Source organism: Eptesicus fuscus, chromosome 8, assembly GCF_027574615.1.
Source record: "Eptesicus fuscus isolate TK198812 chromosome 8, DD_ASM_mEF_20220401, whole genome shotgun sequence".
NCBI classification, from domain to species: Eukaryota; Metazoa; Chordata; class Mammalia; order Chiroptera; family Vespertilionidae; genus Eptesicus; species Eptesicus fuscus.
Window position 1 is genome coordinate 78232972 of NC_072480.1, and position 14307 is coordinate 78247278.

A 14307-nucleotide genomic window follows, 5' to 3' on the forward strand; every position below is an offset into this window, starting at 1 on the left:
AAAAATAAGGAATATAAAGTAAGTGGGCAAAAGGAAATAAATAGTAAGATTCAGGCATAAATCCAAACATAGCACTAATTATATTAAATGTAAATGGACTAAAAATGTTTCCTGTTGAAACAAGGATAAGCAACCTTTCAATTTTAGGCTTAGCTAGACTGCATAAAATATAGTTACCAACTACAACTGAAAAGGCAGGGATTCCTAGAGCAAAATGTGGAAGAGGGAAGTAACTTCTAGCTGCCAGCTCTGCAGGGCTGAATTCTGTGTCAAGTTTGAAGCAAGGAAAGCTGTCCTTTCAGTACTGTGGATTGTTTTTAACATGCAAAAGATGAGGACTTTAATCTGTCTTTGTTGCAAACCTTTTATTTTGAGCAGTCCTCTACAATGTGCCCTAAGTAATGCAAATGTAAAGCAAAGTCTCTCTTTGGAAGCTGTTTGGAAAGCTAAACTGTACTTTGTTGTTGCAAATTTTTAAACTTCTTGCTACTGTGTGCTTCATTTCCAGTTTGGTCTTCTCACAGGAATGATTATTGTAACTATTTATCTTTTTTCGGAGTCCAGCGAGGCTAGAGAGCAGTCTGGTTCCTGCGTAGGGGAAGCTGGGGATTGAGAAAATGAAAGAAAGAGACAGACACAGAGATGGAAAAAGCTGGGGCCGGGTGGGACCACTGTCCTCTGATGGAGAGACTGGGACCCAGAGCCAATATAGCGTGCGTATTTTATACACCAAAAACCAGGAAGTTTAAATAAAGGTCAAGACAAAGGAGATTTATGTGCATTTTTGGGTGAGCCTGAGTCTTATTCATTCCTGGTGCTTGGCTGGATTTAGATAATGAAACCCACCCCCTGGCGCCTGGGCTGAAGGTCAAGCTGACAACACTTCTGCCTCTGGCAAGGCATGTTTCCAGGACTTGGCTCTGTCAACACCACTGGATTCAGCTGACAATAATTAAAGAAATGCTCATGTGCCTTCCCAGGTGCTCTCTACAGATTATGGCTAGTTTTCTTCCAAATTATCTATCCAAAGACAAACAGATCATCTCTATACATATTATTTTTCTTCTGAAGACCACATACTACTCTCACATGAAGAAATAATTTTCTTTCTATTAATGTGCTTTTATCTGTCCTCTTTGGGAAATAAAAACCTTTTAAAAAAAATTCCTGTATTTCCATTACAAATAGCTCCTATTTTATTTGAAAATGCATCTGTCTGATTACTCTAGGATGGAAAATATCCTTTCTAATAGATTATGTTCTATCTCCAAATTTCTCTCCTAATTTGGGGCTTGGGCAGGGAAGTAGGGTGATTCAGTAAATCTTATTACACCACACTTACGTATCAGTGTCAGTGCTAGGATATTGAGTTAGCTGGACCACCATATAAACATATAAGTTTTTATGTTAGTATTGAATAATCTAGACAGTCTAATAATTAGAGAAAAGCTATAGAGATAGGAAAGTATAGCTTGAGGTATAAACCCTCAAGACTTGAGTGGGGGGAGCATAGAAATTCCACCTTTCTTAATGGCTTAAAATTGTTCATTCACTATCCTTCGTTTTGTTTTTTTGAGTCTGTACTGCTTGTACAATACTGCCATGGAGATGCAAAGAGACATCCTAGAACAGTATATATAAGGGAATATATGAATAAAATATATACAAAGGCCACACACAAAATGCCAAAGTAATAAGGCAAATGGTTCAATACAACAAAAGTTTATAAAGTAAACATCGAAGTTAAGGCGGTGAGAGGGTGGTCTTCAAAAAGTAAAACTGGGATAGAATGAGGTGTTAGGGGAGACAGTCTACGCAGGAGTCAGGAAGCAGATGAAGGTCTAGGTAGCAGGAAAACATACGCAAAATTATTACTCATTTAGTATGTCATTTCATTTGTCATTTATGGCCTTTCCAGTTAAAAAAAAAAAAAAGTATGACTCAATGTCTGCCTCGAGGAGTTTAAACTAGATGAGAGAAAAGACAAAGAAACACAGGCAGCCAGCAGAGGACAGTCGGGCCATAAAAAAAGTGCCAGTTCATGGTTCGGCCATAATTTCGGACAAGAGCAATCCTGCACCGGGCGAGTAGACCGACAGGCATTGGAATAAGACAGATGTGGGCTGCAAACTCGGATGTGTGCCACAAAACACCCGGGTGACCTTGTGCAAGTCTTCCGACCCTAGTTTGCGCTGTTTGCCATAAAAACGACTCTGGTAAGGTCCAACAAGTCTCTCAGTTGTGGGGAGAATGAAATCGCTGTGCAGACTTGACCAAGAGCTTGACACGGTGTCTAAGTTCCTACCCTCTCTCCGCTTCTCATCGCACCTACCCCCCCCCCGCCCCCCAATAGGTAGGAGTGAGGTGTGTGGGGTGAGTGATGCGAGCAGAAGTGGAAGGATGAAGGGAGGCAACTTCCTTCTCGCATTTGCCCACTCCCCGTCGACCCAGCTCCCGGCCTCAGGTTCCGGGAGAGTCACTGTGGAAGTGGGGTGAGGGCTCCGAGGTGGGCAGGGAGGATCTGCTCCCTGTAAACACAGCCGCCATCAAGAGTTCAGATCCCATCTGGCCACCGGATTTCCGTACCACACCGACACCACCCCGCCCATGCTCCTGCCCTCAATTTCCCCAGCTGTGTAATGGGGATACACCATCTTCCCTCCCGAGTATCCGTCTGACTTAGCCGCGTGAGAAAGGCGAGAAGGAGCCCCGGGTTGTTGGCCTCCAGCCCCACCAGGTCCTCCTCCCACTTTAGCTTTGGCCTTTTGTACCGGCCCCACGTGACCCGCCCGGCCGGCTCTTCCCTCCGATCCCGCCCCGCCCTCCGGCCCTTCCCGGCACTTGGCCCAGCGACTCCCGCTCCTCCGCCGCCCCCCCTCCCGCGCTCGCTCTCCCTCCCTCTCCCCGTGGCCTCCCTCCCAGGCTGTTCCGGCTCCCTCCCCCAGGCGGCCCTTCCCCCGCGACGCTTCCCCTCCCCCCGCGGCTGTTCCGCCGCTTCGCCTCCCCTCCCCCCGGCCGGAGCTCACTGTCTCCAAGATGGCGGTCGTGTCAGTTTGGGGCATCTCCGCGGTCCGGCCCGGGTCCCCGGGATTCCGGCTCTCTTCGCCCCCGGTAAGTAGCCGAGGGGCCACCCCCGACCGCCTTCGGCCGTCGAGCCCGAGGCCGAGCCCTTCCGGGGCCCGCTCTGCCGCCTCGCGGGGTCGGCGGGCGGCTGCAGGCCCCGCCGCGGCCTGCGCCGCCTCCCGCTGCTCTGCGCCAGGCCTCGGGCTGGGGCACCGCGGCCGCCCCCTCGCGCCGGGCCGGCGCCGGGCGCACTCCGCCCCGCGGACCGCGCGCAGCAGGCCCAACTCTCCCGCCGTCCGCCCGCGGGTCGGGCGCCGCCTGGGGTGCCGGCGGGTGGGCGGGCGGCGAGCGGCCCAGGCCGCGAGCCTCGGGCTGGGTTGTGCCGGCGAGCCCGCTCTCCCTCGGGGGCGCACCCACCGCCCCGGCCCCACCTGCGCCCGGCCGCTCGCCGCCCCAGCCGGCCGCGGCCCCTCCTGCCGCCCGCGCTCCGCGGCGCCCGCTCTCCGGCTCGGGCCCGGTGTGCGGAGATCCCGGCGGGGCTGTGGCGGCAAATGGGGGTGACAGGCTGGCGGGTGTTGTGGTGCGGAGGAGGCAGCACGTGTGGTGTTGTGTCTGTCGGGCTGTCAGCCCGGGCGCCGGGAGGGGAGGCGGCGGGCTGCCTGTCAACGCCGGCCGGTTTGGACAGGAGCTGCCCGACCTGTCAGGCTTCCTGGGCAGCCTGCGTACCCCAGACCCTCCTTAGAAGCGGCCTCGGTGGAGCTTAGGGTTTGAAGAGGCTGGGCATGGGAGATGCGTTACTCTTAACTCTTTCACGTGATTTCATTGTTAATTTAGTCCCCGGGTTCTGTTTCCATTTAATGGGAACGGCGTACCCGTTGGCAGGCTGCCGGGTTGTGCTGTTTCAAGTTTTAAAGTTTCTTGCTCTTTTAAAAAGAGAGCGCGAAGATGTGCTTGGGGGTGGGGAATGGAGACCGGGAAGGATAGTCGGAAGCAAGTTGTGCTTCCTCTCCACCGGCTGGTGCACTTTCAGAGTTAAAAGTTCAAGTCTGCAGGCGCTTTACTTTCGGGAGAGCTGGAGCCGGGTGAAAATCCCGGCCGCGAAGATAACGAGTAACTGTCATTCATTCTTTTACCCTGGAGTTTAATCAATTAGGATGTTCCTAGTTTCTTAAACTCAGGTTGTAGCGTCTCATTTAGTTCAGCGTTAATGTCTTCACAATTAACTTTCATAGAGTAATAATACTATGATTTCTACCCTCTTGAGACTCTCACCAAAATGAAGTATAGAGCTCTCTCGGGGGGGGGGGGGGCTTCTTTTTAGTCAGATAATTTAAAAATAAATCTTGGCTCTAAGGTTTGAGTATTTCCTTAAGCTTTTTCTTTCCTATTATAGTTAATAGTACTATTTCTTCCCTAATATCTTTTGATTTTCCTTTGGATTTTAATGTCACTCTTTCACTTTTGAGAATAATTGCTGTGGGAGCCATATTTTTAGCATTGTTTATGTTGTAATGTGGATGCTTCTCAGAATAAGAGCAGAGGTCTAAAAACACTTTAGTTAAATTTGTTTTTGGAAGTAAAGGAGTTATTTAGATTGAGAATTCATTATTTTGGTGATTTTTAAAAAAATGGTTTGTGTCTGCCAGTTTCTTTTGTCTGGAAGAATAATGACTTTGATCCTGGAGAGGCAGTATATTTGTGTGTTTGTGTTTTATTTATTAATGTTTATTTCAGGACAGCAATCTTGAATCTCTGAGATCTTAGACCCACAAACAGGGAATACATTTTTTTCTATGCCGTACATTTCATCTGTAGTGTGTGCATGTGAACAGTGATTCTGGGCCTTTCCCATTTCTGGTTTATCTGTAGATTGGTTATAAACATTTTGACAGTTGTTACACTCCCTCCAAATATATTGAAAATGTTTGGCTATGAGAAGCTATTGGCATGTAATACATAAAATTTGAATGAAATTAGATTATTTAAAAATTCCTTAACTACTTTTCACACTTATTTTCAGTATTATTTTTGTTTTCATTTGGCATGGTTACAGTAATGTATTTAAAATATGAACTTGATCTGTGTATATTCTACTTGTTGTTTCTTTAATACATGAAATAGTTAAAATGTTCTCAGTGCTTTTCTTATTGACTGTTTTTATCCAGTCTGAATGTCTGGAATTTTAAAAACTGGAAGATTCCCTCTTACTTTCATTACAGGATTCTTTCTACTAATCCAGATACTTGTTGAAGTGCTGAATAGTTTCTTGGGGAAAGATGTCAAGGAAGAGTTTCAGTTAATAGACTGGTGAGCAGAGATTGTGGCTCAAAGAATAGCCAGCACCCTCTGGTTACTTGTAGCCTAAGGTCATTCATAGTGCATCTCATTTTGTTTCCTCATTGTATCCTAGTTATTCAGCTTTTTCTTTTCATTTTTATCCCAGTGGTTTACATACATGATTGTTTTGGAATGTTGATAGAAACATTAAAACTTCTACAAGTGCTCAGTAAACACTTACTATTTGATTGCTTTTAAAGACCAGGATATTTCTGCAGTAATAGCTTATTCACAAAATGAGCCTTGATAGAAAACTGACTTTGTTTTAATTTTTTTTCAGGCATAGATGCACATTTTCCTGAGGGGAATGAGATGTTCTTGAATTTTTACAACTTTATGAAGAGACCCATGTGTGGTGCTGTTGAGAAACCTATTGGGAAGCTTGAAAACATTTCAAATAACAAGTTATTTAGGTTTCTAAAGTAAAGTGGGAGGCATTCTGTTTTTTGAAAGGAGGAAGGACTTAGGCCAGAAAACTTGTATGCTATGGTTAACTGGTTCCCAGCCTCCGAGAATGTTGTTTTCCATGGTGTAAAACTTACTCAGCATCAGGATAAGGGATAACGACTCTATGGATATACGAATCCTTCACCATGGTAAAACTCGCTAACCCGCTGTATACGGAATGGATTTTGGAGGCCATCAAAAAAGTGAAGAAGCAGAAACAGCGCCCTTCAGAAGAAAGGATTTGCAATGCAGTGTCTTCATCCCATGGCTTGGATCGTAAAACTGTTTTAGAACAATTGGAGTTGAGTGTTAAAGATGGGACAATTTTAAAAGTTTCAAATAAAGGTCTCAATTCCTATAAAGATCCTGATAATCCTGGGCGAATAGCACTTCCTAAACCTCGAAACCATGGAAAATTAGACAATAAACAAAATATAGATTGGAATAAACTGATCAAGCGGGCGGTTGATGGCTTGGCAGAGGCCGGTGGCTCAACTTTGAAAAGCATTGAACGATTTTTGAAAGGTCAGAAGGATGTGTCTGCATTATTTGGAGGCAGTGCTGCCTCAGGTTTTCACCAGCAGTTCCGATTGGCTATTAAACGCGCCATTGGCCATGGCAGACTTCTTAAAGATGGACCTCTTTATCGGCTTAACACTAAAGCAACCAATGTGGATGGGAAAGAGAGTTGTGAGTCTCTTTCCTCTTTACCTCCAGTGTCACTCCTTCCACATGAAAAGGATAAGGTGAGAATGGTATATGCATCAGTGCTTATAGAGATGATGATGTAGTATGCTACAAACTCCAATTTCTAGGAAGTAATATAGAAGTTACACAAGTTTGGTGTTTGGAGACTTGTGAAATGATCAGGTCTGTTTTTTTACTGGTGAGTTCTAGGTGTGAGAGCTCAATAGATGCTACTTTGAAATGTTTGACACCTAAGATTTAAAGTGTAGACTATTGATCTACCTAAAAAAACAGCAACATGTTTAGTTTAGAATTAAAAAGTGGCATACAACTTTAAAACTGTTACATAAAAGTTTTTATAATACTGTGTTGCTGGAAGTTAATGAGCAACCAAGCGCTGGAGAAATGAATTTGAAACAAGCAGGTGGCTCTAAGAACCTGTATTCTTTCCTTTTTCCATTTTTGTTGCAGATTATCATTAGAAACGAATGAGACTGATTCTCCTGACCCATAGTAATAGCTAAGCAAATTTTGCAATTTTTATTTTTCCTGTTTATATTCTAACTTTCTGTCGTATATTATTTCTTTGCATATAATGAGTCCTAAATATTATTTATGACAGGTACAACTACATTGGTGAGGAATACAGTATCCTGTATGTATTAGTAAAGTTCTGGGGAGTTGGGAGTTTTGATTCACAGATGATTTACCTACCTGTGCTGTCTTATGCTGTTATTTTTGTGCAGTTGAAAGTATGTCTTCTTAACAGTCAATTTTGGTCCTTAGGTAGATATTTGGGGATGAGGAGAATTTTGTTAATAGCTGTTTTCTTACATTGACCTAGTGTCCTAGCTTTATATTTATTTCATTTGCTCTGAATTGTAGTACTGTGGAAAGGGGTAGTAAAGTGGTTGTACACCTTGTATACAATAGTAAAATACTCTTTGTTTAAGATCATGGAATCTGCTTCTAGGATCAGAAGATTGTAAAGTTAACATTGAATATAGGATGTGGCAAAAGTAGGTTTACAGTTGTGAATATGCAGAAGAGTTTATTCTTATATTATTTACTAATTATTGTATTATTTTCCATATGAACAACTTTAAACCTACTTTTGCCACACCTTGTATAAAATATTTAAGATTTGATCTAAATTTACTGCAGTTAATAAATCCCACCTATAGAATTTTGTTTAAATAACAATTGAAAATTAACAGTATTTTTCTTTGAAGTTTTTAGCGATCTATTTTATTGTTAAATTTTTTCTGTGAACTTTGGAAAAAAATAGAAACTTTGATATAGAAACATTATCTTACTGTTATTACCCTTAAAATGATTCTGATAGAGAACCACTTTCATAAAATGGCTCTGTATCATTTGAGCATTTATTAAGAGTGTTACTGAATATTCAAGGTGGAAAAGTGACTGAAATGCTTTTTTCTGTTCGGTGCTGTAAGAACTCTTACCTGTGAGAACTATTTCTTAATCACATATGGCTGAAATGAATTAAAATATAAAAAAAATTGATACCTACGACTTTTTAAATGGTGTACAGGTTAATAATTGCATGGAAACGGAATAATTTGTAATTTAGAATGAAATCAGTGTTGTATCTGTGAATTGGGTATTATAAATTCTTGTTAGAACACCTGGGTGCTTGCTTATATTATAATTTCCCGTGCTTGAGTTAGATATTTTAATTTTAAAATTAAATTTTAATTTAGCCATATTTTTGAAAAGTAGTCAGTGTAGTGCAGTGCAGTGTAGGACAAATCTGAGTCCTATTATCCTAGGGTTTTACTTTTCAAAGGGACCTTGGGAACCACCTAACCCTGTGGTTGTCAAACTGCGGCTCGCGAGCCACATGCAGCTCTTTGGCCCCCTGAGTGTGGCTCTTGCACAAAATATCACGGCCTGGGCGAGTCTGTTTTGAAGAAGTGGCGTTAGGAGAAGTTTGTTTAAAAAATTTGGCTCTCAAAAGAAATTTCAATCGTTGTACTGTTGATATTTGGCTCTGTTGACTAATGAGTTTGCCCACCACTGACCTAACCCAACAATCCTTATTTTGCAGCTGAGCTGAGTTTTATCTAGTTGAGATCTTTGGTGTACTTTGGTTAGAAATGTATTTTTGATTACTAGCTTTAATATATAGTGTTGTTAACCGAAGTAACTAAATTTGGAGTATACATTTGGGAAAATTGAGTTTCATTGAGTAGACTTCTATGTATGTGTACTAGTCTTGGAAAACTAGTTTCATGACAGTATCTACAAAATTAGAGTTGATAGGATCTGTTTATATTTTTAAATATTGCCTTATTTTCAGTGGTGAATTTCCTGAGTGACTTTCCCTGAAGATATGAAAAGCTCATATTCAAAATTATAATACAGTGAACTCTAGGGTGAGGAATTATTCTTCCTCTAAACAGATAACAGTGTATGTCTTCTTTTATTGTATTTTAACTACTTTCCTTCCTCTTTTTTAAACTAGCCAATGGATTCCTATGTAGAATTGATTGACTTCCTGTTACAAACTTAGATAGTTTCAAAAAAATTATGCAGAGTGTATTTTTGACAGTGATGGAGAAAGGAAAACATAGGCCAGAAGTAGCTTCACTTTTAGGCATTAATTAATTCAGCAAATAGGTATTGGGGGTACCTACTATGGGTCAGGCACTCTGCTTAAAACTGAAATGTCTTGAAACTAAAATGGTGTTATCTTCTGTGGAATGCAAATATATATTGTGTGTGTGTGTGTGTGTGTGTGTGTGTGTGTGTGTGTGTGTGTGTGTACATAAATACACACACACACTCTCTCTCTCTCTCTCTCTCTCTCTCTCTCTCTCTCGCCTGGTCAGCTGTGGGGTGAGAGATGAAATTCAGGGACTAAATGGAGTGACTTGAGCAAGTTCTTCTTTACTGTTTTCTATATCAATTCTAACTTTGTATTTATTTTTCTTTCTATTTTAACCTTTGGAAGGAACTATAGACCTGTATGTTAGATTTTCATCAGCTGAGGGTGGTTTCTGCTCTTTTCAATGAGATCAGCTGTGTAGAAATATTTTTAAGAGTTTTGTTAGACACTTGAACTTAAGTATGTTTTCACATTGATAGTGAAGAGAAACTGTGGGATACTGTGATTTAAAAGTTTTATTCATGTTCTAGAGAACTAGCTGAGCTAGCTTTAGGTTGTAGTAGTTTATTTACTTAGTCATGTTTTTATAGTGTGCTAGAATTACTTTAAAACTAACTTTATTGACTCATTTAATCCTCATACAACTCAGTGAGGGTAGGTACTGTTATTTTTTACAGATGAAGAAACTAAGGCATAAAATAAGTTCAGTACCTTGTCAAAGTCAAATATTAGGTGACAGAGCTAGAATTTGAACTTGGGCAGTCTGACTGCAGATTTATTGTATAATAGCTATACCTACTGGTTCTTGGGAGTTATGTATAATGCCTATTACTGCACTCAAATACATAATCATGAATGTTCGTTGTATTAATAGCATATTCTCTAATTGTGAAAGGATACATTCCTCCATCACTGCATTCACTGTTTGTGTCCTTTTTTTCTCTTTCTGTCATAGAATGAATTCTAAAACTGACTTTGAACCAGTGATAAGGATGTTTAAGAAACTAAAGATTATGAGTAATCTAGTTTTGTATACCTAAGGTCCATAAAAAAAATAGCTTGTCTATTAACATTTTGTTTTATTCTTAAAAAATAATTTCTAATTAATTTTTATTTCAGTTGTCACTAAAATATTATCATTTGCAGTATGGGATTGGATGCATGGCTGTAATAGAGTGCTTTCATTTGGGACAGAATGTTGCTTTCCCTTAAACTGTGGAATATAGGTGAGGGTGATAATGTGTAACTAGCTTAAATAACAATTTCTTCCTTGAAGATTTCTTTCTTTTTGAAATATAAATATTACTATAAGATAATTTGCTCATTTACTTCATTTATTCATTATTTATTCAGTCAACATTTAGATGCCTACCATGAACAGTGCATTTAGGATGTAGGCTCTGTCAGGGATTAAGGCAGACAATATAGAGTCCAAATTATTTTGTTACTGGAATTTGGCATTTTAAATTCATGGAATAAGTAGGAAGTTAGATTTTTGGTGTAGGGATGCTGGTTAGAATGGAAATACGTTTTCAAGTTACTGAGAGTTAAAAATGATAAAAGTTTTGATTTAGCTATTTGGAAATGGCCTATAATTTATAGTAAAATTGTTTCACATTTTACATGTTATAAAATTGTTTATGTTTTTAAGCTTTATATTTAGACTAGAGGCCTGGTGCACGAAATTCGACACTGGGGGTAGTGGGGGAAAGGAGTGTCCCTCAGCCCAGCCTGCACCCTCTCCAATCTGGGACCCCTCAGGGGATGTCCGACTGCCGGTTTAGGCCTGATCTCACAATCCAGGATTGCTGGCTCCCAACTGCTTGCTTGCCTGCCTGCCTGATTACCCCCTAACCACTCCCCTGCCAGCCTGATTGACACCTAACTGCTCCCCTGCCAGCCCGATCGCCCCCAACTGCCCTCCCTTGCCGGCCCGATTGCCCCCAACTGCACTCCCCTGCCAGCCCGATCGCCCCCAACTGCCCTCCCCTGCTGGCCTGGTAACCCCCAACTGCCCTTCCCTGTTGGCCAGGTCACCCCCAACTGCCCTCCCCTGCAGGTCTGGTCACCCCCAACTGCCCTCCCCTGCCAGCCGGGTTGCCCCAAACTGCCCTCCCCTGCTGGCCTGGTCGCCCCCAACTGCCCTTCCCTGCTGGCCTGGTCACCCCTAACTGCCCTCCCCTGCTGGTCTGATCGCCCACAACTGCCCTCCCGTGCTGGCCATCTTGTGGCGGCCATCTTTGACCACATGGGGGTGGCCATCGTGTGTGAGGGTGTGAGGGTTAATTTGCATATTACTGCTTTATTATATAGGATATCCTGTTGCTATGAACAATTACTCTTTCATAATTATTCGTGCTGTTAAATTGAGGGATGATGTACACTTAAAATACAAAACAAAACAAAACCAAAAACCAACTCAAACCATCCGAAAGCAAAAGATACTACAAAAATGTTAAGAGGTAAATTAGTAGTAAATAAGTGGGGAAAAAAATTTACCTAATAATAGACAAACATGTAAATTGACCCGTACCTCTGCTACGCCCACAGCCAATCAGTGAGTATGCAAACTAACCCAACAAAGATGGTGGGTTACTTTGCACATGCAGGCACAGAGCGGCTGGGAGGAACGGGACCCCTGCTATGAGGGGAAGGGGTGGCGGCGGAGGGAGCTATAGGAGCGATGCTCCTGACAGAAGCGAGGATGTGCCGGCTCCCGGGCGGCTGGGAGTGAAGCCAGGGGAAGGAAGGCCGATTCTTGCACGAATATCATGCAACGGGCCTCTAGTACAAGTATAAGGTTTTTTTATGAGAGCATGCAAGCAAGTGTATTTTGTATTATTGGGAAACTATTTTTGGGGAAACTTTTTAAATTACAAGTTTTAATTCTTTTGTTTGTTTATTTATTGATTTAGAGACAGAGACAGAGATTGATTTGTTTTCCACTTATTTATGCATTCATTGGTTGATTCTTGTATGTGCCCCGACTGGGGGATCAACCCACAACCTTGATGTATTGGGATGACACTCTAACCAATTGAGCTACCGCCTAGGGCCACAAGTTTTCATTCTTACATCATGGAGATAGGAATGGAGGATGATGCTGACATAGCAGTCTTTAAGTAAAGAAGTATTATTTTAGAGAAAATGACCCTAACCTTATGTAGTGGACCTTATTTTTTGTGTCATGGTAAATACATAGTGTCGTGGATAATGTAGATTTTGTAATGTTATTGAGTTTTCAACTGATTGATCTCAATAATTTTAATTTTTATACATTTCTTACATTATTTATAACATTTTTTGGTGAGTCTAAATGTTCTGCATCCTGAGAAATAAAAATTTTGTTATTAATAAGTCATTGAGGTGTAGATTAAGTATTGATGTGCTTGGGAAATGACTATCTCAGCAGACTTGTTCAAATAAAAAAGACAAACATACATTTAAAAGTAACCCTGGCAGAGATATTTGTAATGCAACTTATGTTTAAATACAATCAACTCTATTGTATTTTTTGGTCTTCTAATTAGCCTATGAGCTCTGTGGGTTTTGTTAATTTTCAGCCCATAACATACCCTGAAAGAAAACTTGAGCTACTGAACAACCTTTGGTTTAGACATTGCTAACCAAAACTACTATACCCAAAACTCTAATGCACATACCTAAACATTTTTCTTATACTTAGAGCAGTGGTTCCCAATGTGGGGCACATGCCCTACAGGGGGGCAATTTGATTTTTAAGGGCAATTCGAGAATGAGTTATTAACAGTGAATTTTTGTATTTCTTATGGTTCTAGGGGCTTCATATACAGTATGTAAATATATATTGTGACATTTATGCATTTACGTTCTCTATTATATGTTTTGAAACTTTATTTGCTATTTTTTCATATCACTTCATATTACTATTTTTTAAAACAATTTCTTAGTGATTTTTTTCCTTAGTACTTCAACTGTAATCTCATTCTTTTATTTTTCTCTTTCATGGATGCCATGTTCTTTGGAAGCTTGTTTAGACCAAGTTAATGGCCTTTTAGGCTTCCTCCTTGTGAATAGGAGTTCACTTTTTGAATAATCCTATCTAATAAAGAGTGATATGCAAATTAACCACCACTCCACTACACCCACAAGCCATGCCCACCAGCCAATCAGGAGTGAGTATGCAAATTAACCCAACCAAGATGGCTGCAGCCATGGAGCGTGCAGTAGGCTTGGGTTTCCCCAGTAATGGAGGAAGTCAAGCTTTCAGCTGGCCTAGGCCTCCACTCAAGGCTACAAAGTTTCAATTATAGAAGATAAATAAATCCCAGATACCAGGGCCTCCACTTGGGTCGCCGGGGGGGCGTGGCCGGCCTGCAAACCACCACAGGCCCCTTGTCCAGGCTGCCCCACACCCCAAGGGAACCCCCACCCTGATCCGGAACACCCTTCAGGGCAAACCAGCTGGCCCCCACTCGTGCACCAGGCCTTTATACTATATAACAAAAGAGTAATATGCAAATTGACCATCACTCCAACACACAAGATGGCTGCCCCCATGTGGACACAAGATGGCCGCCACAAGATGGCCAGCAGAGGAGGGCAGTTGGGAGGAACCAGGCCTGCAAGGGAGGGCAGTTGTGGGTGATCAGGCCAGCAGGGGAGGGCAGTTGGGGGAGACCAGGCCTGCAAGGAGGGCAGTTGGGGATGATCAAGCCTGCAGGGAAGGGCAGTTAGGGGTGACCAGCTGGCAGAGGAGGAAAGTTGGGGGCAAACAGGCTGGCAGGGGAGCAGTTAGGCATCAATCAGGCTGGCAGCGCAGTGTTTAGGGGGTGATCAGGCTGGCAGGCAGAAGCGGTTAGGGGCAATCAGGAAGGCAGGCAGGTGAGCAGTTGGGAGCCAGCAGTCCTGGACTGTGAGAGGGATGTCCGACTGCCCGTTTAGGCCCAGTGGGATCGGGCCTAAATGGGCAGTCGGACATCCCTCTCACAATCCAGGACTGAGGGACACCCCGCCCCTACGTGCACGAATTTCATGCACCGGGCCTTTAGTTTATAAAATTAACTAGAGGCCCAGCGTGCAATTGAAATCGTGCGAGGAGGTGCCCCACCTCCCGCCATGCGAGGAGGCGCCCCACGGGTGGCTGGGACCAGCGCCTGAGT

The 14307-nt window shown here is 42.5% G+C and overlaps 2 protein-coding genes across 2 annotated transcripts in view; one reads left to right on the forward strand and one right to left on the reverse strand.

Annotated features, from left to right (window-relative positions):
• Positions 1-543: 543 nt before the first annotated feature.
• Positions 544-4184, reverse strand: LOC129149977 (serine/arginine repetitive matrix protein 1-like). The gene is made up of 4 exons (XM_054719935.1): positions 4125-4184; positions 3027-3602; positions 2333-2528; positions 544-602 (listed from the first exon to the last, which is right to left on the reverse strand). The coding sequence occupies exons 1-4, from the start codon at positions 4182-4184 to the stop codon at positions 544-546; spliced, it is 891 nt and encodes a 296-aa protein (XP_054575910.1).
• KAT6A (lysine acetyltransferase 6A) overlaps positions 3048-14307 on the forward strand; it is a 103916-nt gene continuing 92656 nt past the window's right edge. Inside the window, exons 1-3 of the mRNA XM_054720023.1 lie at positions 3048-3111; positions 5283-5370; positions 5681-6593. Of these exons, the coding sequence (XP_054575998.1) occupies positions 5994-6593 (600 nt within the window). The 5' untranslated portion in view covers positions 3048-3111; positions 5283-5370; positions 5681-5993. The remainder of the gene's footprint in view (positions 3112-5282; positions 5371-5680; positions 6594-14307) is intronic.